The sequence below is a fragment of the Gallus gallus genome, chromosome 3 (assembly GCF_016699485.2).
Source record: "Gallus gallus isolate bGalGal1 chromosome 3, bGalGal1.mat.broiler.GRCg7b, whole genome shotgun sequence".
Taxonomy (NCBI): Eukaryota; Metazoa; Chordata; class Aves; order Galliformes; family Phasianidae; genus Gallus; species Gallus gallus.
Genome location: NC_052534.1, coordinates 13347659 through 13372275, shown reverse-complemented (window position 1 = coordinate 13372275; position 24617 = coordinate 13347659). Strand labels below are relative to the sequence as shown.

Sequence of the window (24617 nt, the reverse complement as noted above, 5' to 3'; positions counted from 1 at the left end):
CCTTTAGCACCAGGTACACTTGTATGCCACCTTTCTTCCTTGATCTTCCCTTAAACAAAGAGGGTTTGAGGCTTCTACAGATGCCTCAGTCTGCTTTCACTGAGGGTCAGATACTCAGAGTGTTTTTTTCTGGCTCTGTTTTAAATACACAAATGCAATTTTGCATTTAAAAATTTAAAAATTTACTTTTTAAAAATTGGCTGTACAGAGTTAAATTTTTGTGAAAAAGCCGACAATTAATGCTTAACCAAAACTTGGAACAGGAGGAGATTGTCACTTGATGTCTGAATCACCTCTTATTTTTGTCAGTGAGCATCTTTTTATTAGCTTCAATATGTTCTGGGTTAGACTGCAGATGCAGAGAAGTATATTCAATGCACACCCTTAATACTTGCACATTAGTATTAATGTTGTGGCAGACTGAGCTACAGGTTACCTTCTTAAGGGAAAGAGTATTGCCTGATGAAATGAAATGGCACTGATGGTCAGGTAAGTACAAGAAAATTGCACCTCTTTTGCTCTTTGTGAGTATTTAATTTGAAATACAAACTGTAGATTCTAATTGCTGAATTCCTCTTTCAGCGTAGGTCTTTTTCTGGTCACTGGACATCTTAACCACATAAAAACAGTTTGCTCAGATCTCAAAATCTGAAGAAACAGAAGGTCAGGGGGTTAAGGAACATCAAACATTTCTCAGCCTGGCTATGTTTGACTCGCTGAAGGCCAAGAACTATCACAATTTCAGTTACAGATATTCTAAGTTTAAAATTCAGAAGAGCCCTATGTCTGACTGTGCTGTATTTACTCAAACCCAAGAGGACTCAGGTCCTAAGCAGCCTCTTTATGTTTGCACAATGTATGTTTTGTTAAAATACTTATAAATAATTCCAGGTAAGCCACCCTTGGGAACCAAAAGAGTAGAGAGAGCACAGTAACAAGCCACAGAACAATCCAGTGCTTAGCAGATCTGACACTTGCTTGTCCCACAGAAAACTTAAGCTTATTAATGGCAGCTTCCTTCTTCTAAAAAGGCAAGTCTAAGATGACCCTTGGACTCTAAGTTTCTAAAGGCTGTGAAAATAAAAGCTGGTCAGCACTCAAGCAAGGGCGGTACGAGCAAGAAGGGAGAGAGAGCAGCATCAGTAGCTGACAGGTCACTGACCCAAGGGCAAGTGGGCCCTGCAGACTGTTGGGGAAGAGACTTCTCTCCTTGTGGCAATTTACACAGAGATTAAACAATGGGAGGTGAACCAGGCTGTGCACATCTGATGTTTTTCCCAGTTTCTACAATGATGTAGACATTAAAATCAAGAATGGCAGTGAGGAGGGAGGCAGATGAGAGTGCAAAAAGAGGCATCATATCTCTCTTCTGAACCAAGCAGAGTCCCTCTTGAAGCTAAGCAGAGAAGCACCAGCTGCACCAGCCAGTGAGCCCGAGTGCTGCAGGCAGGCTTGTAGCTGAGCCAAGGTATGCTGCATGCTGCTGACACACTGGGAGCACCCTGCAAACACACAGTGCAGAGCTGATGGCCAGAGAGACACCACAGCTCCTGGACAAAAAGACGAGTGATGGCAGTGAGCAGGGCAGTGGGGAGGAAGGACAATATAAAGCTCTTAATGTGCATCGAGGACAGAAAGGACAGCCTAAAAAAAAACCCTAGAGGACAATCAGGACAATCATGGCCAAGCAACTGCATCTCCCCTGGCCCCTACAAAATCAACACCACCAGTTAGGTCTGCTTCCCAGGGGCATGGGGGGCTTCATGTTCACGGAAGCAGCTAAATTACTGTTGCACATATTCAGGTAACTCCTCTGGCATGCTGACAGGCCACAGAGGACTTACTTCATCTGTTATTGAAACGCAACATTAAGGATACTGTTCAGGCTATTAATTATTCACAGATATTATCACTGCTCTAAGCAGAATGGAACTAGTTTCCCCACTGTAATTAAAAAGAAACTAGTCTAATCTGTGATATAGCTTTGTATCACAGCACCCAGAAACTTGAGACGCTTGATCACATCACAGAGTGGTGATAATGCATGCAAAAACTGCATTTGTGAAAGGTGCTCTGCTGATAGTTCAGGCAGGAGGGAGCTCTGGAGTGCTCAGCTTTGCCCAAATCCCACTCATAGCAAAGGCAATTGAAAGACTCCCATTAACCCCTGCAGGAGCCAAGATCGGATCAGCGTAGATGCGCTTTAAGAATCTTGACTTCAAGCTCAATCCAAAGTCCATTGATGAACACTAAAGGTGCAGGTTGGCTTAAACCATTATCTATTAGATCTTGGAGCCAAATTATATGAGTTAAACTCAATAAATGCTACCCTGCCTTAATGCATTTCCTAATTAGGAGAGCTTTCTGACTTCTGTGTTGCAAGAGTGATATACAAATCAATGTGTCTTATTACCACATATGTTTGCGTGTCATTTATCTCTCCTGTGGGATGAAAAAACATCTGCAGTTTCAAAACCCCCTTCTACCCTTCTCCCACTACAGAGAACTTGGAAACAAACACTCTTTTTAGAAGTGACTCTTGAATAAAGTGATTACTGTAATCTCAAGGTCTGGGACTTTGCTTTTTCTGCACTAGTTCAGTATCCCAGGAAATCCTAAAGTGCTGGTGGCACAACTAAGAGTATACAGTTTCCTTTACAGTGCTCAGTCACATAAGGGCTTTGGACAGTGCTGCCGGCTTGTCATTCTTTTCACTGTTTTCCTTTTGTCTTCCTATGTCCCGTACCTAGGACTGAGTGTTCCCTCACTGATCTCTCTTTCTCTCTCTCTCTTTCTTCTCTCCCTCTCTCTCCTTACCTTGCTACCACTATTGGGATGTAGAGTAAAGATGCTGGTATCAGGACTTTGGTTATGTTGGATGAGCAAGGAGGTAAGTTCAGATTGCTTCAGTAAGGATGTAAACCATTCTCAAAGTACTGTACTGACTGTGTGCAATTCTGAAAACCAGGGCCATAAAACACCTGTGGTTATGTATGGGAACACAAGGAACTTTTTGCCTTTAGCTTCGCTGTCTGGTAAAGGAACATACAATAACTGTGTGAGTCTGTATTTCTTTTGAACCATTAAGATCCCATTAATATCAAAAAGAGCTGTAGGTTGAACTCATCAAAATCTTCATTTCTTCAGCAAGCATTGGGTCCAGATCCAGCTACATCATTTGCCTCCATAAATATAAAATCCAGTATTATTTCAGCAGGTGCTTTGTAATCTTCTCACTTGTTAAGCTACAAGTGAGAGGCATGCAGTATATGTATCCCAAGAGAAGCTAAAAGGTTTTAGTTTGTGCAAAATGCTGATTCTTGTTGTATAGAAATGTCAGTGAGGATAACAGGAGCTTAACTTTAAAAGCTATGGTACAATTGGTTTATCACAGGGACAGTGTATGAGCCTTTAGACTTAGACAAGTCCTTGCCTGGGCATGACTGTGACAAAGACAGAGCTAGATGTATTCAATACAACCCAGGAAATTACGGTAATCCCAGGAAATTACAGTTGTGCCCTTTATAATATTACAATGTAGTGGGTAGCTCCTCCTGTCCCCCCCCCCCCCCCAAATAAACCAATATTTGCTGCAGACCCACAGGAGAAGCAAAACAGTGTTTCCAAAGAGAAGTTAATGAAGAGAATGTGACTTTCTACTGCTCTGTATCAAAGCAGTTCCCCCAGAGCCCACATAATTACTTGGCACGTGCATGACATGGAGCTCTATTAGGAAATGCTTTCTACAGTGGTGATGCCATATTGCTCATCAAGCCCAAACATCGGTTATAGGCAATAGTACAACATTATTGAGAAATAGCACTGCATAACCTGACAAGTTCTTCTCATCTGTTACATCTCTGCTTCTCCGGCACTAAAATGAATGAAAAATAATGAAAAGACCTAAATAGAAAGTAGTTTCTTCTGTTTGCCTTTATGTATGCATATTATTGCTTCTTGTATTATATGTTTCCCTTTTAAGGAAAAGAATTTAAACTAACCAAATATTTTTCTCATCAGTTTGTTTTGACAAGAAAAATATTACAGAGCATATTTTGTTATCTATGGATATTTTTTATTTCCTGAACTGTGGCAGTAAAAGAACTATCACGGAATACAGAAGAGACATTATTTGTATCGAAACAGACAGCACAGCACCTGTGTAGATAATGTGCTTTGTTCCAGAAATGAATTATACACTTGAAATACATCACAAATATTGTTAGAGAAATTCTGTAAATAGCCAGGTGAATCTAGCAATTTAACTCTGAGGCAGATCAGCAGAAACTGTAGCACTACCTCTAACTACCCTTGCATTTTGCTTTGGAAAAGTACGTTCCTTTTCTCTAACTTGTTTTTCCACAGACTGCTAGGGTTATTTATTTTATTTTTAACTCTTAATTTTGTTTGTTGTTGTTGTGGTTGTTTTTTACTTTGGAGCACTCTTGGAGTACTATTGACAAGCCCTGCGCACACAAGTTATCCCACCTAGCCATGCTAGGAAGGATGTCAGTGGGATCTAAGGCGCAGAGGTTGGTGCCACTGAGCTCCTGTGAGTCCAGGCACCTCACTGCTAAACTTTTACTGACGGTGGAAACTGGAATGCATGTCGTATGGCAAGAGACACAATTAGTTGATATTTACAGGAAAGAATCAGACAACTTAAAAGCCTCCTTAAATTGGTTACGGTCATGCCTTAGGTGGTTCAGTAAATTAAGCTTGTGACTATACAGTGTGGGTTTCCCAATGAAAACAGCTTAACAAGTGCTACAAACCCTGGGAATATTTTAATTGCCATGTTAAATGTTTAATTATGTTTTGTCCATTTTAGCCATATGTATCTGTAATAATGCCTGATTTATTTATTTATTTTATTCCGTTTTAGCGATAAAGGACTTCTATTATTGGGCAAAGTACACTAATGATTACTTTGAACCCTCTGTAATTAGTGCAATCTGTGCAACTCACGGATGTCTCAACAGATTATCAGATTAAGGAAATAATTTGCTAACACTGCCATGTGATCTCTTTTCAGCTGACTGTACAAGTCACTTTAGATTATTAGGTGTTAAACAGACAAAAACCATGACATTGATCTTTCCAGTGGGCGGCAAGAAGAATATCTAATCGTTGCAGTTGCTCGAAGCTCTGTTTCTAGGTTTCTTTACAAAATAGTTTGCTTTGAAGTTAAACATATTTCACAAGAAAAACATCTTGAGTTAACCCAATCTAAGTAGTACAAAGTAGAACTCATTTTCTGACATCATAAGCATAAATCTTTGGGACTGCAGACTTACAGTGAGAGGCACTTATGCAGTAATGGCAGTCTGGCTAGCTCCTGTTGCCTAACAGTTTGGTGCAACAGATCAGAGTCTACTGTGACCCTCCAGAAAAGTGCAGCTTTCCAAGAGCTTTTATTACTCCTGTTTCACAGAGAATGGGACTGCCAAGAAAACTAGAGGCCTCTTCTGGTGCCCTTCAAAGTCAGTGGGAATCTGAGTGAGCTCTTGGAGTACAGAATCACAGAATGGCTTAGGTTGGAGGGGTCCATGAAGATCATCTAGCTCCAATCCCCTGCCATGGGCAGGGCTGCCCCCCACCAGCTCAGGCTGCCCAGAGCCCCATCCAACCTGGCCTGGAGCACCTCCAGGGATGGGGTGCCCACAGCTCCGGGCAGCAGTGCCAGGGCCTCACTGCCCTCTGAGTAAAGAATTTCCTTCTAACATCTAACCTAAATCTCCCCACTTTTAGTTTAAAGCCATGCCCCCCCTTATCCTGTCACTATCAGACTGTGTAAAAGGTAGGTCCCTTTCCTGCTTGTTAAGCTCCTTTCAAGTACTGGAAGGACACAATGATGTCTCACTCCACATCCTTCTTGTGCTGGGGGCCCCAAGCTTGGACACAGTACTCCAGATGGGGCCTCACAAGGGCAGAGCAGAAAGGCACAATCCCCTCCCTCTCCCTGCTGCCACCCCTGCATTGATGCAGCCCAGGATACTGTTGGTCTTTGGGGCTGATGGAGCACACTACTGGCTCAAATCCAGGTTTTCATCCATCAGGATCCCCAAGTCCTTTTCTGCAGAGCTGCTCTCAGTAAATTCTTCACCCAGTGTGTACTCATATCTGGGACTGTCTTGACCCAGATGCAATATTTTGCACTTGGCCTTGTTGAAACTCATTAGATTCTCACGTGCCCACTTCTTGAGCCTGTCCAAGTCTCTTTGGATGGTGTCCCTTCCTTCTACTGTGTCAACTACACCATCCAGGGGGTTGTCCCTCTGCAAAACAGAACTACCACTTTTTGGATGAGGTATTCTCACCCAAGCCCATTCCACACTGTCTTTCTACTGGGGAGCCGGCAGAAATGAGATGAGGTTCTTCCTCAGTGACACTGCTTACAACAGTGAGGAAGTCCTTCCCAGAGCCTACCTGCATCCATAATGCTAATGTGTTGTTTTTTTAAAAAACCTGACATTGAGTCCAACTCCCCCATTTAATTAAATATACATACTTTTTAAACTGAAACATTGACATTCCATGCTAAAAATGTCACACAACAAAGTATTATTGAGGAGTGACAATTGGTGTCCTTTTAAAAATATGTCTTTAAAACACTCTGGCTTAGAAAAAAAGTTAACATTTGTATGCATGCTGCTTAAAAACAGACTGTAGAAATGAAATCGATAGTACAAGCAGAAATACAGTCCAGATAAACCTGGACTGCTGGACTGGTGCTGGTAGAACAGTGACTTTCTTCTTCCAGTGGAAGGGAGTTTCCTTCTCAGAAACTCCCATCGCATTGTGACAACTGGGAGGCAAAACAGTCTGTACTATCACAGAGGGGTGTTTTTTGTTTTTTGTTTTTTTTTTAACATACAGTGATATGCTCATGCAGATTATTACAAAGAAATTTTGTTCTTGTATTCAAAGTGAGGCAGGAGAAGAAAGTATGTCCAGTAACAACAGAGGCCACAAAGCCCTTTTTCACCCATGCCATGATTGAGGAAAATTCACAACGTTGATAAGCTGCAAAAAAAAGTGCCAATGCAACCAAACGTGCAAAGTAACTGCATGTGCACAAGCACCATGTCCATGAACACAGAGTAACTTAACTTACCCAATACCTCTATACACCAGATCAAGCTGAAGTATGGAGATAAAACATCGGAATAACCAGGAGATCCCCCATGTAAAAGGGCTGGGACCATTTAACAGTGCCCTTGCCAGCTGAGCTCTCTACAGTTCTTGCATTAATTTTGAATTTTAAAGTTTTTCCATCAGTTATGGCTGACCTGTTTCTGCAGCTCTGGGGAAATAACTGCAGTGAATACAAACATAATTACAATTTCTCTCCTCTTGAGAGCAAAACCTGCATGCAGGCCCTTTCTCCAGGTTATCTTCTATTTAACATACAGCACAAAAATTGATCACAGAATCACAAACTCACAAAATAGCAGGGGTTGGAAGGGACCTCCAGGTATCAGGAAGTCCAACGCTCTCCTGTTAAGGCAGGTTCCCTCCAGTGGGTTACATCAGGAAGCACTTGGGTGTATTTCCTGTATCTCCAGGGAAGGAGACTCCATAACCTCTCTGGGCAGCCTATTTCAGTGTGCTGCCACCCTCAAAACAAAGCTTTCATCATTTTGTATGGAACTTCCAGTTTGAAATAGGCAGTGAGATGTCAGAAGCAGAATTGCTAGAGGTGCTCCAACAACACCTATGTGCTGAGCTGGTCACAGTCAGAAATGGTTTGCTAATTAGTAAAAAAAAAAAAAAAAAAAAAAAAAAACCCCAAAAAACAAGTGGATATCAACTATTCCAGATTCTACAGGGAAAATAGCATCAATTATGTTGCAAGTGTAGTGCAGAATAAAAGACAAACAGATCCCCCACAATTGCAGGTTGTGCCTTGTCTATTGTTATTTTTAGCACCACTTGACATGGGCTCACAGGCACTCCCCACCAGCTTTCTTCCATTTGTATGCGTGCTTTGCAATGCCTTTCAGAGTGGAGGTAGGTCACAGCTCAGGATTTCTGAAAAGGCTGCTCTAGAAATGTACTTTGCTCCAAAATGATTCTCTGTGGAAAACTGGAACACCAGCAATCATTGGAAATAGTTAATCTGCTGACTCTTTTTCAAACTCAACCCTCCTGGTATGCAATTATGATTAAAATGTACTCTCAAATGTCCTTTTTTAAAGAAAAAAAACAAACAAACAAACAAAAAAACTGTCCTTGGTGGAAAATGCATCATTGCACATTTCTTCATTGAAGAAGGAAGCTCCCTTCTTCAGAGGCATTTAACTGAAATTCAGGAAGGCCAGGCCCAAATATTGGTTGAAGAATATTTTTTATTAATTGCAGCTGGGGATGCAATGGTGGAGCACCACCACATTTTCCCTGTCCTGGTCTTACATCCAACATTGAGCTAAAGATGCTTTTGCAGCTGTGTTTGCTCAAGAGGCCACAGGAGGAGCTCAGGGATGCACTCACCACTGCAGTCCCCATCCAGCCACTTCCCCAGGGAACAGCCATAGAGAGGGGATTTGCCAAGCTGTTACAGAAGATCACTGGCACACGATACCATAAAACTAGCAGAACAAGCTCATAGTACCTCAGATGCTTGCAGTGTTGATACAAAAGTAATTCAGATGTGTGATCATATAGGTTAAAAAAATATACCCCTGCATAAATCCTAAGGCCTGCCATCAGTTTACTGTAAGATTTGAAAGCAGAAATATGGCCACTATATTTTAATTAAAGTGGCATTCTCAGACTACAATAGTATCACTACGCAAAAGGGACTACTATTTAGCAGAGTTTCTGGGGGGGGGAAAAAAAAGAAAGAAAAAAAGAAAGAAGGAAATAAGAAGGAACACACCTCTAATGTGTATTCTGCCGCCAGACTGAGACAGTGCCAGTGCCATATATATATGCCATATATATGATATATATGTATATAAATGTACATGCAGACATAGTATATTTAAAGAACACTGCGACAAACTATCAAAAAACGTTTAAGCTCCAACCTTGAAGTGCTTCTGTAAATTAGGGATAAAGGATATGATCTTTGCTGGTGTGAGTTTGCATAGGCTCGTGGCAGTATGTGCCAGCAGACTGTCTTTCTTAAAACCTTTAATACAATGCACAAAGTTGGACTAGGGGAGGTCTTTGAGAACAACACATTAAGCTTTTGATAATCATCTCATTATTTGCCAACAGTGATTCATTCTGGGACAGATTTTAATATCATTCATACCTAAACAAATGCAGAGTGACCCCATTAAATTAATTCCTCTATAATATTTATGCCTCAATAATTGTGATTAGATTCATGAATCTATTTACATGCCTGTGAGACCAGAACTTTGACAGGTATGAATTGGTGTTGCTTCACGAAGCCAGCATAACTATGCTGATTTAAACCAGTTAACAGTGCTGCCTACTGTACTATCAACCAGCAAATGGTTTTAGGAACTGTCTAGACTTCTGGGCTACACACATGGCATAGTCTTTTTACACTGATGAGGTTTACTTCAGTGGAAGATAAATTAGTTATGAGTCCCTTCTCAGAAATACTGTAAGCATCAGGCAAATCCTAAAGCAGGCTAAATTAAGCCAGACTCCTAGAGAGAGCTATAACTTAAACAAAAGTCTTTAAGTCACATCAAATATAATCTTCAATTAATACTCATCTATTCAGGCAGAATACGAAACAGGAAAAAAAAAGATCAAAATGCCCTGCTACATACTTGGCTTCAGAGATCTGAGCAAGGAAACATGCTTGCACCAGAAGCCAACCAGTGGTACCTGATGGACAACTGATCTCTGCAGTCTTACCTGACATTTTCTACTGTGCAACTAAGGTCAGGAAAATACAGGCAGCAAAGCTGGTGGAAGAAAGGTCAGTACCTCTTGTCCCCATAGTGTCAAATATGCATCTGGCAACATCCTGTTAATTGAGAGCCCCAGGAACCAGCTAGGCTCTGCACACAGCTCTCAAGAGCAAAAGGAGGGAATTTGCAATGGAAATTTAGAATTCCCTTCGTGTTGCATAAGCCAGCAGATAAGCCAGCTCACACTCCCACCACTGCCTCCCAGAGCAAGAGTGTTGCCCAGCTGCACAAGACTCAGAGCTAGTGAGGAGCAGGAGTGCTTGGAGGAATACCATCTTCTACCACGTACTCATAGTTCTGGTGAGATTCACAATCTGTGGGTACAAACATGAACTACTGCTTCTGCTCAAACATCCACACCAAAATGTAAAATTACAGGGGGCATTAAAACAATACAACCTTGTCCCTCTACAAGAAATGCACTCATTACAAGAAAAACATTGAGGCCCTGGAGCGTGTCCAGGGAAAGGCAAAGAAACTGTGATGGGTCTGTAGCACAAGTGTGATGGGGAGCGGCTGAGGGAGCTGGGATGGTTCAATCTGCAGAAGAGGAGGCTCAGGAGAGATCTTATTGCTCTCTACAACTGCCTGAAAGGAGGTTGTAGTGAGGTGGGGGTCAGACTCTTCTCCCAGGTAACAGTGATAGGATGAGAAGTAATGGCCTTAAGTTGTACCAGAACAGGTTCAGGTTGGATATTAGGAAAAATTTCTTCTCAGAAAGAGTGGTCAGGCAGTGGCACAGGCTGCCCAGGGAGTTGGTGGAGTCACCATCCCTGGAGGTGTTCAAGAAGCGTGGAGATGTGGCACTGAGGGACGTGGTTAGTGGACTTGGTGGGGATCATCTTGGATTTGATGGTCTTAAAAAGTCTTTTCCAACCTTAATGATTCGGTGATTCTAGTTATTTTCTCAGTAGTTTATCTATCTGGCAAAACTTGAGCAATGTACCTCTCAGGTTTCCCAGTACTTTGCTGACATTATATGTGCTCCTTTTAGAGGACACTGCCAGGTAACTCTGATCCTCCCTGGAATTCGGGTCCATAATGCCCGTGCCACCAGGAAAAGGGACATCCAGCTGGGAAGAATGAGAACAGACAGCTGAAGAGCAGATGCAGCCAGCAATGCTGACATGGCACTTCTTCTCCAAGTCCAGCTTCATGCAAGGATTAAACAAATATTTTAAGTCCAGTATTTGAATTATTTCAGCTTGAATAATTTAGGACAGTATTTTCAAGGCCCTCTAGGGGTGAGATGCCCAACTCTCATTAAAATTAATTAAATACAATTCATTTTAATGGGAATTGAGCATCCAAATCCCCCAGACAGCTTTGAAAATCTAAGCTTCTATTGTTATTAGAAACCCAAGTAAGAAATTAGGCCTATTCACGTTCCCAAACAAGTCAGGAGGAGTTTCATACTGATGTCAATAGGCACATGATTTTTTTTTTTCTAAAATGTTTTCCATTTTTTTCCCTTTTTTAAAAAATAAATCTTGGCAGAGCTCAATTAACGTCAGGGACGACATCGGATTTCTCCTATAACCAATGCTGTCTTAGTTCCTTTCCTCTCAATTCAAATTCTGTGTTTATATTTTTTCTGCTCAACACAGGGAACAGGAATGTGATCATTTCACAGACACCTTAGGTATATATACATTTTTACTGGATTGAAATGCCACTCCAAGTAACTTTCTCATCACATGTAATACTTGAGTTTATCTTTCATGAAACAAATGTTGAAGCTTTCCACCAGTGTAAAATGCAATAACTACCACAAACTCCACATAAGATCCCCAATCCCGTTGGATCCAATATCTGTTTATGCGTTTACATCAGTGGAGAATCTGGTCCTACAATTTTACATTGTGGTATTCTGCTTCTCTAACACAGTAAATTATTCTGAACCTTTAAGTCACTAAGAGAAGACTAAATCGCTGTCAGCCTTAAGTAGAAATAAGACAAATTCTGTTTAATGCCAGCAGAGACAGTGCCAGTTTTAGGCTGGTTACTTCACTTGATGCTTCAGTCACTTGCCCTGGAGCAAACCAGAAATGACCCTATCGAAAAACCTTACTCATCACCTATTGTTTATTTTCATAAAATTGACTGGGGACAGAGACAATGTACGCCACAGCTGGTAGTCCTCTTTCAGTGAGCATCAGGCTCCTGCGGTGGCTGTAGTTCCTCTCTGTTTGCAGGAGTTACTCCTGATCTGCAGTATCCATGCGAGAAGGAAAATCAGCCCCAAAGCCATATGCAGATTCGAGATTAACCCCCAGAGTCACTCAGAGAGGCAGGTTTCAGTTTTCTCAGCCCCTGGTAAAAGGAGTACTTGGACATAGCTCTTAACAGCTCACACACCATCTCTGGTCCTGTTACTGCCAATTGTCTCACTCAGTCACCCACTAACCCAAGCAGTTACACTGCCACATCTCACCTAACTACAAGGCACTTGTAAGCGTAAGTAACAGGTATTTTCCATGGAAAGTTACCTTTTTTCTTGTATTAACATGAATAAATGCAAAATAATAACATTTTATCTTTCTTTCTCTCGGATGTCATTGGTGTCTTAGTAAGTGGTGTACTGTATTACGTTTCTGGACCTTAAAGTTTATAACCCTTCCTTTCTACATCATTACATCATGTTTAAATTAATATATTTTGAACATCTTCTGCCATTGTTTTACTCTTTCCGTATTAGTAAAAAACACCTTCGGCATCCAGAACGGCTTACATCATTTTGACAATGCATCAGATTGGATTAATGCATTGTAACGTCATTACTGATTCAGTTCCACATGGCCATTTTTCACGTTCTGTTGAAGACAAAAACAAACAAACAAAAATGCAATTCATTCCACACTGTCATCCCTTTGTCCTGACCAGAACAACTCGATCGTGTTGAAGAAGGCATGAACCATATCAACCAAGACATGAAGGAGGCCGAGAAAAATTTAAAAGATTTAGGGAAATGCTGTGGCCTTTTCATATGTCCTTGTAACAAGTAGGTACTGGGTACCGGCTCTGCTATGTGGTGTCCAGTTTTTTTTGTCACAGTGAATGTCTGAAGTTTTTGTCTTTTTTTTCTTTGTCCTTTTCCATCTGCTTCATTCTGTGGGGATAAAATACTTGTGTTTAATCAGAACAACTGGAACGCATCGAAGAGGGAATGGACCAAATCAATAAGGACATGAAAGAAGCAGAAAAGAATTTGACGGACCTAGGAAAATTCTGTGGTCTTTGTGTCTGTCCATGTAACAAGTAGGTGCTGCCTGCCTCATCTCTTTGAGCACTTAAGGCTGATCCCAAAGGCCTTGTGAAGCTCATCCTTGCTAGGCACATGGACAGGATGAGCATGTGGCATGCAGAAGGAACGATTCTGGTTCAAACGCATTCATCTCATAGCATAGACAACTGACTGGGAATTACTGTAGATGCATTAAAATCAGGCATACTGCAGTGAAAGCTTCACTGTTGATACCTTCTAATGGTAAAAGTTTCAACATTTTACACAAAGTGTACTGAGTGGTTCCATTTTCCAGAGATCAAAACCACTGGAGCTACTTTATTCCCGGAGGTCCTAAATTTTAAAACATTTTTGCAAACAAGTTCAATGAGGAACAACAAAAAACCCTATAGTTTAAAAATGCAGAAGAGGCAATAAATAAACACTAGTCAAAATTATAGATGAAAACCATACTTCTCATTGCTCAACAGAAACTGTTCTTGACCAAACTGAAGACGACATGATGTTTTACAATTGGAACTCAACTTGAAATGGTTTTCATCCTGTCATAAACAACCAAATTTGAGAAAATCCAAGCATGTCATGCCAAAAAAAATCTCTCATTTGGGTAGCATGTACACTAAGCAGAAATGTTGAAATATATCAAATGTGCTTGCATGCCATCACTTTTGAACGAAACTGTCCTCCAAGTAATGCAAAGCTTGTTTTAAGTGCCAGATGAAAATGTGAAGTGCTGTTATGTGGGTGTAGGAAGTGGGGGACAAAGTGGGCAGACCAGAAGTCCTCAAGGAACAACAAACCCAGCATGTAGTGAGTCAGCAATCAGATAGCTTACAGTGAAGGCATTTATAAGTGATGGGCCAGACACTGTACAGGAAACAAGGCAGAGAGCAGTGGTTCTGCAGTACTGTACTTTCTGCGTGGCACAGATGCTTTCTTCGTAGTCAGTCCTACAACGATTATCCAGACAAAATGAAAGAGAGCTGCCATGGAATTCAGTGGAAATTTGGCCCGGAACAGGAAGATTAGGACTGGATTTCTGCCTTTTCAATCCTGATTTATTTTGAAGAGAATTCCCTTGGGACACAATGCAGTTACTGCCTCAGATTTCAAAATTGGTTTTGCTACTGTGTACCCAGCTACAAATACTTTGCAGAGGTAAACATTTTGCACAGAATATGTATGCTATTGCCTTGATATACAGAGTGGGAGAGAGGCAATGAGAAATGGAAAGAGATACACACACACGACCCTTTTGAGTGGGCCCTCCTGCAGTCAGTTTCAGCTCAGATATTGGCTGAATCCCTGATAGCCTTCTGATTTAGAACAGGCAGTTGAACAAGTGCAGGAGAGCTGCAGGTACAGAAGTATGCAGCAGTACCTGAGACACTCCCACACTCTAAAAGTCGTTGCAAGCTAAATAAGAGCAAGCCAAGACAGCATCTTGCTCCTCCTGGAGAAATGTAGCATATACCAATAACAAAAGTTCTTCCCTGAAGCACAAAAAACCATAACGTATTTTGCAGGAATCTTCATTTTTCAGAGCAGATTTAATTGTTCTATTCTGTAGGAAAGGCTGCTCTGAACTGACAGCCAGACCTGCGGCATGGATGGGGTTAGTAACTGACACATGGCACTGAAGCTTTTACAATGACTGCAGTATCATGAAATCAATAGATGCAAGAACAGGAAAACACTGTATGCACTCAATGTTCATTTTTCAAGGTGTGTCCTCCCAGCTATAAGGCAGTATTCAGGCTTTGCAGACTGCAGTCTGATTTCATAATCTAGCACTGCTAATCAGTGAACGTGTTTAGAAACAAAATATGGATGAACAGTGCTTTTATAGCTGGTTCCTTTAATTACCATACCAGGAACCAACTGGTACAAATAAGATGATATTCTGAAAAGTGCAGTGTAGGAGGGAGAGAAATCCAGATAGTTCTGAGCATCAGTATCACTATGATCTCTTAGTGCTTTTCTGGTTAGTGGTAAATTAAATGCACATATTTCATAAAGATTAACTATTTCACATATACTTGTACTCTGTTGTGAATATAACTCAGTGAGTCATACCAAAATATAAGGCTTGACCCTTCATTCTTAGAAGACCCACAATGTCCATGTCATGAAACTTAGGCTACAGTGCAGTCAAAAGGACAAATGCTACTGACCTTGAGCAGGCCCAGACTCCACCTCTTTTAATTGCAACTCCACAAGAAAATAGAGATTGGGCTCTGGGTATATAAAATCATTCACTTCTAACATAGCCTCTGAGTTGTGTGGTTCTAAAGAGCAGATAAACATCTGTAAATATATGAGAACTACTTTCGCTTTCTTCTAGAAATGCGAAACTCAATGGATAGTTTCAGAGATCTAAGAAGAAATAAGCCAAGCATCCTCTTTTTAACTCTTCACAAATTTAATAGAACGTAAGCAATGAAACAACAGATGGCTATCTGGGAAAGATCCTCTTTGCATCTGTATTTTAACTCCATATTGAATGATGCAACACATCTTCAGGTTAACAGATACTCAGCTCCTCCAGGGGGCAAAGAGAAAACGTAAAACAAGAGATAAGTCTGTTGTGTCCTTTCCTGAAGTCCTCAGAAGCATGCTGTTTCTCTCTCAAAATCCCAGCCACAGGGCTGTTTATATGGCTGATTGTTGCTGATCAAAGAACAGGGAAACCACGGGGATTTGCAGTTCCCAATAGGTTTGTTGAAAACTGTTCCATTTCTAGAATAAAATCAAGAATTTGCAGATACAGATCCTGAACACTCATGCTGTCTTGTTTAAGCGATCAATCTTGTCTGACACCTCCAATGCAGCAACCCTAAATATGCTACACATGCTAATCTGCCACTGAAGGTATGCCTAGATTTTAATTTTCTGTCCACGGCAGCTCAGTCAAAAATGGCTCTCTGAAAGTGAATAACAAATACAACAAATACAGTGACGTGCTAGGCTACTATAAAGCCCTGTAGTTTAAAAATCCTGAAGGAAGTAATGATCCATTTTTGCCTGTGTCTTGCTTATTGTGAAGGCTGTTACTGCTGATGCATTAAGAGTATGACGAACTATTGGAGCAACTGTGCTTAGTGAGAATGCTTTACTTCTTATTCATGCCTGTAGCTGGTGCATGAAGAAAATGTAGAAAAACTTCCCTTTCTGATGCTAGATTGCTTGTATCTATTCTTTTCTCCTGCACTCATTTCACTTCTGCCTCTTTTACTTTTTGTCTCTGTGGACAAAGGTTTGTACATCAACTGTAGATGTATGATTACTATTTTCATGTACCGATATATTATTTGAAAATCTAACAAACCCTATGAATTTTATGATAAAATAATCCTCAAAACACCTTGGAAAAGGTTAGGGGCTTTAAATGCCTCTTATGCCACATATGCGTTAACAACAGCAAAAGCCCAGTGTTCTGCATTGTAAAATGTAAAAGCCTAGCCAAATCCTTTTTACTCTAAGAGGGTGTGTTGCTGTGATGTGATGTACACACTATACTTGGCAGTTATGTTTTTATGTCTGTCTGCCAATACGTTCTCTGTGTTTGATGTCACAACGTATGTGTCACTGAAATGAAACAATGTTTTCTACTTATCTGTATTTCTCTCTCTCTCTTTGTTTTTCTTCTTATTATTTATTTATTTTTTTTTCCTTTTTCCTTTCTGGAAACTCAGTCAACATCCAAAAACTTGTGTGAAGTGTTGTGGACTTAACAGTTGCAATTCACCCTATTGGATACAAAACCTCTGACCATCACAGTTGTTGTGGCAGTAAAGTTTTAAAATAAACCCCAAAACTAAACAAAAACCCATCCTTTTGTTCAGGGTTATGATATATCGGTATACAATCAATGACCCTCTGAAAACTCATTTGCTTGATTCAGCTTCTAGCTTGGAGAAGTAAAATTTTGCATTTGTCCTTGTCCACTGGATGCTTTGTTACTCATCAACTTTTTTGCATAGGCTTAAATCAAGTGATGCTTACAAAAAAGCCTGGGGCAATAATCAGGATGGCGTTGTAGCCAGCCAGCCTGCACGTGTTGTAGATGAACGGGAGCAGATGGCCATCAGTGGTGGCTTTATCCGCAGGTGAGCCTTTTTATCCACTGTTTTCTCTCTATTTTCCTTGTCACTGATATATTTAGATTTCTTCCATATGGTCATGAGTTCTGTGACACTTGTTAACTCCTTCAGTGACGCTGGGCAACATGATGGTGCCAGTGTTTTCCACCATGTTACCATGCACCAGAGTATTCAGCAGCTCTTCCTTTGTTTTCTAAAAGAAAAGAGCCTTAGGCTCTCTGCCAAAGCAAAACCAAGCACAAAACCTGAAGTACAATTTCTACCAGAGGTAAACAGTTTTTGAGAAAACCACGTCCCTACTCATGATCATCCAGAGAACCTCACTGAACAGGGAATGATGCCCCATTCCTCAGCTGCCCCAAAGCCAAAGCCACGTAGAAGCATTTACACTGCAGTGGCAATCTCTGGCACTCAGGGGAAAGCTACTTTGAAACACACGGCTATACTAACGGCAACTAAACTGCAAACTTCCTCCAGTATATAGGGATTCAGCAACAAGTACATATTGATTACAGTGCTTATAGAGCCTGTATTTAGATGACAATGTTATCAGCTGGAAGGATAAAGGCATACCAGTAGGCAAAGCTTTGATCTCTGAAGATTAAGGACACTGGATTAATAAGTAATTATCTTTCCAAAAACTATTATCCACTTATTTTTTTGGCTGCTGTGATAAAAGGAAGCCAGAGCAATAGAAACAATGCTGTCATGCAATCTGGAGCGTGGGATGGAGTTGCCATTTAAGTTTGCTGGGTCTGCCATTCACTTTTTAAAATAATTCCTGGATGGCAGCCCCATCAAAGCAAAGGCTGGGGCATGCTTACAGAATAGCAGTGAAGAAAGTTATGCCATGGCATAATTCTTCTGCGAATAGCTTGTAGTGCCCTTTTAGCACCTCTGTGAAGACAAATTATACAAGAGACTCAAAGCAGTGATTTTATGAGCGGGAAACTTTTCCAAGTGCCAGTCTTACATGCCTCTTCAGTCCTGGGAGCACTGAACTTGGTCCTCAATCAAGTGCAAGTGTTTCCTTTTAAAAAATAAGCAACTGTAAAGGATGGGGCAAAGAGGACAGACAAAAGATCTTTACTAAAAGCAAATAATCTGGGAAAAATTGATTCTATCTATTGAAAATACATTTAATTAAATACAAGGTTGGGTCAGGATTTTCTTGCCCAATATTTTGACAAGCCCCAAGTCTGTGAGGACTGTACGGTATCCTGCGTAGTTGAAAACAAGCAGCTGGTACAGCTTTAGTTCCACCGCCCTCTGGCATTTCCCACACTGTAATCACACACAGATCCAAATGAAGCATCCTTTCATTCTTCCACATATCTTGAGAAAGCCCATTGCTACCAGGGAGGCGTAGTAAGTGGTACAGATAAGCTCAGAGAGCAACACTTTTAGGAGCAGAAGGAATGAACAGTACAAATTGAGAGTGACAAACTCAGACAATTGATCCCAGCACCCAAAAAAATAAGCATGTGAAGGTTTTCAGGATAGCTACTTAATAATCCCCTTTTTTCAAAGTTGAGCACTGTAGCATGCCCCACAGCTGACAGGCAAGGGAGGATGCAGGACAGGTTTAGGGTGAGTCAGAGTTTCAGGGGAATCTCCTCTCTCTTTGCTTCAAATAATTGAGTTTGTTTTTTTACTCCAAGGGTAACAAACGATGCCCGGGAAAACGAAATGGATGAGAACCTTGAGCAGGTCAGCGGCATCATTGGCAACTTACGTCACATGGCCCTGGACATGGGCAACGAGATCGACACACAGAATCGCCAGATTGACAGGATCATGGAGAAGGTAAGAACTGACATTTCTAAGAGAACTCCAAAAAGGGCTGTGTTTTCCCTTCTGCAAGCACAGGCTGTGCATAAGAAGGGCAGATGCGTCTACCAGCTGGTTCCCAGCTCTTTAAAAGAGGTCATGCTGTAGTTTTAATTCTGCTCAGAGGAGGACAGATGACAGAAATAACTGCTAGTGTTCCTCTCTCTTCTCCTTCCAAACCTTTGAGTCAAAGTAGAGCTTGCTGCTGTGGATCTTTAGTAACTTTCAGTGCTGGTTGGGTTGAACCAGCACTTTTGGGTTTGCAAGACAACAGCTAGTGAGGAGACCCCTTAGCACAAATAAACACTCCTCCTGTAAGGGTGCTGGGAAAGGAAAAATACCCTGAGTTGTGCAGAACCATGGAATTTGGACCTTGGCACTTCCTGGCATATTTTAAGCCTTCCTGGACTCTCCTTCCTTCAGAAACTGCAAAAGTGATTTAGAATAGGATCGCTTCTTTAGAGGACCAGTCACAAAAAGAGGATGGGAATGCATTAAGCAAGGCTTTGCTGCATGGTAACAGTCCAGCTAGGCTTGTCATGCTGCCTGATTATAATCACATTACAACACATCCGCCAGCTCTCTTGGTGTGTGCACACAGAACTGGACCACACATGGGCCTGGTGAAGTCCAGAAACTCAGTATTTCTACTGTGATATCACCAGCTGAAAAGGTAGAAAGCACTGTTCCAGTGCCAGACCTGCATTGCAGATTTCTGAAGCAGATAGCAGCACCCTCCAAACCTGGCTGAGATCTCACTGCCATACTCACATCTCAAGATCTGCAAGCCATCTGCATTCATACTGGCAGCACTCCAGGCACAGGCAGGCAGGCTGAAGTGACATAAGAGGCTAGATCTTCATCTGGTGTAAAATCAATACAACACTTGACTTCAGCTGAGATTTACACAGCCGGAGGATCTAACCCAAGGACTTGCATGTGCTGCTTAGAGTTAATGCTGACCATAAGCAGCAGAGCTTGTACTCTTGAGCCCTCTGACACGTGCAAACCTCAGATGAACAGGATGTCCATGCCTGTTTTTCATGACAATTAATTATACCAGAGCCCAGTATGTGCACACACACACACAAAATAAAATAAAAGTAAAAATAAAATAAAAATAAAAATACTGCAGTCAGAGATTCAGTCAGCTCACTTTCCATACTTGGGTTTAATTCCAAGAAGAATTGGGTGAAGGATATGTTGCCTTACAGGCAGGAAGCTGGTCTCTGACATAGTCATACAACACAGAAGAGTGCATGGCTTTGTGTCAGTCAACAATATATTTCATAAAGCTGCATTTATTTGTCTGCATGTATTGGAAAATGTACAGCGTCACCATGATGCCATTCTGCAGCACTTCCTATTTTAGGGAAAAATGAAATGGGTGGTTGGAGGTGCGAGATTTACTATTGATGTTCATACGAAAAGCAGCAGAAAGCAGCAAATTAATCTACACTGCAACAAGGAACTGGAAGATTATACATCCCATGCCATAACTAGGTTTAAATAACAAGCCTAAGACATACACTATTTTTTCAGAGGAAGAACAAAACTACATTAGTAGCTATCCTACTCATGACATACATAGCTGGAGACATTCCCTGTGGGTAGAAATCAGATGCATTCTATCCAAATCATCTGCAGGATGCTATCACAAAATGCAGCAATCCTATCAGCTCATGCTTGTAAACATCTGGGATTTGAAAGTATTGGCCAGGCCCCTTGTGAATGTGGGCCATATCTCTGGGCAGTGCATGCTGAGAGCAGTGGCTAACTGAGGGACAGGCCTTCCATATCTGAGTGGTGTTCCTACAGGGTTAGGTATACAGTGTTTCATACAGCAAACGGAAAAAACGTTGCTAGCTAATGCAGTTTGTTAAATCCAGCCTCACAGGCATGTCCTGTTGGTCAGAGCCCTTGGTTAAGAAGAGTGACACATTTCTGAAAGATGGACTTGCAGTGTACACAAAGGAATCATCATGAAAGCAGCATAAAAATAAAAGTCTTCCATCTTAGTAAAAATCTGCTGAATTTCTTTGAGTAAGAACATGTGGCCCAAGCAGTAATGAGATACTAGAAAAGGAAACATAAAGTATTAGGATAACCCTCTATTAAAGATAGAAATTACTGAACCTGGATGCCAAAACCAAAAGCTAACCCAAATGCTTCTAAAGCACTTATGTTAAACTGGACATGTGCATCCAAACCAGAGCAATTTCATAATGCAGAGAGGTAATCTGATCTATTCATGGTAATCAGACGAGGCAACAAATAAAAGGCTTTATCCTTCCTTCACATCAGAGAAAAAGGGACAAAAACTAAAATGATGATGTGATAAGTAGGTCAAATGGGTCAGATATCATCACCAGAAGACAGCCTGTTCCAAAAAGAGCTGTTAATGGAGAGCTGGGAGGGAAGTAGAAGGGGCTAAAAACATTTTGTCTTGATCCAGCTGGGAAGGTCTGGGCAAGGACTCCCACTGACTTGGATGAAACATCATTTACCAAATTTAGGCTTTAGTATTCCCATTTAGAAACATTATGTTTCATCAACACGTAACATTCAATCAATATCAATGTATTTCATGATAAAGTTAAATGCTTTCAAGCCATTACTTTATCTTTCAAGTAATCTTTTGGCAAAAGCTATACTGCAATACACAAGGTCAAATTAATGGATAAAAAACAGAAACGTGGTTCATACTGAGTAGTTACGGTGATTTACTCTTGCTGAGGATCTGGCGCATGCTGCTGTAATAAAAATACAGATTTACATTTGCCAGAACAATTAGGGAGAAAAGCCCAAGATGCTTAAGAGTGATTTACTGCAGATCAGTATAACCATTTTCAAAGGTTTTGAAATGAATGTGGGGCTTCAGCATTCTGCCTTTGCAAATTGAGATTTAAAATAAATCTGCACTATTTGGGTACACCCCACAGAACTGGGAAAAATCATCAAAGCTAACAAACAAAAAAAGAGGACATCAAACTGCAGAAAAGAGTTTGCTATTTGATGTCATGCTTTTAAAGCAGTAACACAACTCTCACCTTTCCCACAGGTCTCATTTCAAACACTGAAAGCATTTTCTATCTAGTCCTCTGCTAGCAACGTGGACTTGAAAGGAGCTTTGCCAGTTTTTGTCAGCTACAATAATGTCTTTGACTCCAAACTACAGTGCAAAAGAAAGCCATAGTTAAAGTATCTGCCCTCTCAAACAGAACTCCAAAATCTGTTGTTTTATTAACAGCATTTTTTAAGCATGGCAAGTGTTACAGCATGGGAGACAGTGAAGTCAACAGTTCAGCACACCCTGGACTAAATTCCAGTTTGATTTTTTCAAATAATGGTAGAATCCCAAATCATGACGGAATTCCTTGCTTCTTAATTCCCATCTATGCAGCCACCTGATCAAAGAGGTTACCCTGTCTTGCAGCAACACTGAACTCTGCTGAGAGAGAGGAATAATGGCATCACTCCCGCTTCTTCCTTCCTTGTCACATACACAGTCAAAAGATCCAGACTGAGTCCAGGTCCACTGAATCCAAGCACTGGAAGATTTTCACTAATGAAATCCATATGCACATCACAATTTTTATCCTGTCGTCCATCACTGTTGATGGTGCAAGCCATTAGCACCAGCCACTGATCTGGCATGGCATTTAAGAGAGTTCAATGAAATTGAATATAAACACAAAAGCTCACAAAAACTCGAAGGCTACTCAGTGTCACAAAATCAGGCTAATCTGCAATTTCCATTTATTTTGTTTTGTTTTGTTTTTCCTGACATAGCCAAAACTAGAGGAGTCTCACAAAGCACTGTGCATGTTCTCTCTCTGCCACATAATCATCTGTCCCCTTTCTTTGTGTTTCCCTAGGCTGATTCCAATAAAACCAGGATTGATGAAGCCAACCAGCGTGCAACAAAGATGCTCGGCAGTGGTTAAATGCAGCAAAGTGCATTTCCTTTTAATGCTGTCCCAGAGGGCAGTACCTTCATGCTTTTATCATGGTATTTACCTACTAGGTTTGCACACATGCACATATCAGCCCCATTGTAAATGTTGTCCTGTGTAGTTTGTCAGCTTTCCAAAAATGATACTTGTAATTAATTTTTTTCTAGATATCTTTCTTTCCAAAGGTTGTACATAGTGCTGATTTGATGGCTATAGCTCACTATGATGTTTTTTGGGATTTTCCCTTTCCTTGTTTCTGTTTGCATTCCTTTTCCTTTTTCCTCTCCTTTTTTTAAATGATGTTTGCTGAATGACAACCATGTTGGAATGCTAAACGTGCTGTTAACCTTTAAATATACAGTATTGTTCTTGTAAAACTGTGACATTCCACAGAGCTACTGCCACGCTCCTGTCTTTGGGTATCATGATGTTTAAGCACTTAAACCTGCTGTCTTCAGTTCTTCATTGCCATTATCTGTTGTTATGATTTCATGATTAGACAATGTGGAATTATCTTACTATAACAAGCATTGCACTACAAAGTGATGTGATTTATGCATTTATGCATGAGGAATAAATAGACTTTTAGACTCCTACTTAAACAAGACTTTTTCCCATGGCAGTAGCACACCAACAATGACAACACAAGCATGCTCAGTATTCGGACTCTTTTGGGACTATGTTATACCAGCAAGTTTGCAGTCGTGCCACTTTTTCTTGTTGATATATATATATAGTTATTAATCATGATCATTTTTTTTTTAATTATGAAAAAAAGAGGGATTTGGCACTCACCATTTAGCCATTGCCAGCAAAACATGCTTGGCTGAAAATATGTCAAAGACAAAAAGAATAAGTGTAATATATTGGGTTTGTCTGCTGCTTTTGAAGACTATCTTTTGAAGGAAACGACTACCATATGAAATGGTGCAAAGAAATGTAATTTTTATAAGGCTCTCTCTTACTAGTCGCTATCCCCATGTGGTTTGTTATCAGTACAGTTCTCTGTTGCTTACCTAGAGCTATGCACACCAAATCGCTGAGATGTTTAGTAGCTGACTTAATTAAAAATAATAAAAAACCTAAATGAATGAACTCTAGATAAACTGTGAGATTAATATCATTTACAGCATGTAATATGAAATTCCTTATGTCTCCTGTCAGTTTGTGAAGTGATTGACATTTTGTAGCTAGTTTAAAAATTATTAAAAATTATAGATCTCAGAATCCATGTTTGCTTTATCTATTTGTTGTTCTATGTGTCAGCCAGACCCAGTTATTTGTCACTTAACTGGGAAAAGGAGAAGGGCAAAGAAGTCCAAAGACTCTTTACTAATTGGTTCTGTATGAGAACTAGAAACAAAAGATTTCTGTTTGCAATATTGTATAAAAGGAGAAGTGTCTGCTCTAAAAATAGCATTTTACACTAAGTACAAAGTGAGTATTATTTTAAATAACTTGGCTTGGATTGTCAAACACTGAATCAAAATATATTTTCTTGTTCAAGGGAAAGGAAAATGAAATAAACGATATGCTGCAAAAGGATACAGTTCCTTAGTCAATACAATTCATTCCTATGGTGGAT

The 24617-nt window shown here is 40.6% G+C and overlaps 2 protein-coding genes across 2 annotated transcripts in view; one reads left to right on the top strand and one right to left on the bottom strand.

Annotated features, from left to right (window-relative positions):
* Nucleotides 1–24254, top strand: part of SNAP25 (synaptosome associated protein 25) — a 65139-nt gene extending 40885 nt beyond the window's left edge. The window contains exons 4-8 of the mRNA NM_001398210.1: nucleotides 2842–2890; nucleotides 13040–13157; nucleotides 17127–17252; nucleotides 18908–19052; nucleotides 22955–24254. Coding sequence (NP_001385139.1) covers nucleotides 2842–2890; nucleotides 13040–13157; nucleotides 17127–17252; nucleotides 18908–19052; nucleotides 22955–23023 — 507 coding nt within the window. The 3' untranslated portion in view covers nucleotides 23024–24254. The remainder of the gene's footprint in view (nucleotides 1–2841; nucleotides 2891–13039; nucleotides 13158–17126; nucleotides 17253–18907; nucleotides 19053–22954) is intronic.
* Nucleotides 1–24617, bottom strand: part of PAK5 (p21 (RAC1) activated kinase 5) — a 316295-nt gene that overhangs the window by 266640 nt on the left and 25038 nt on the right. The gene's annotated exons all lie outside the window — the stretch shown is intronic.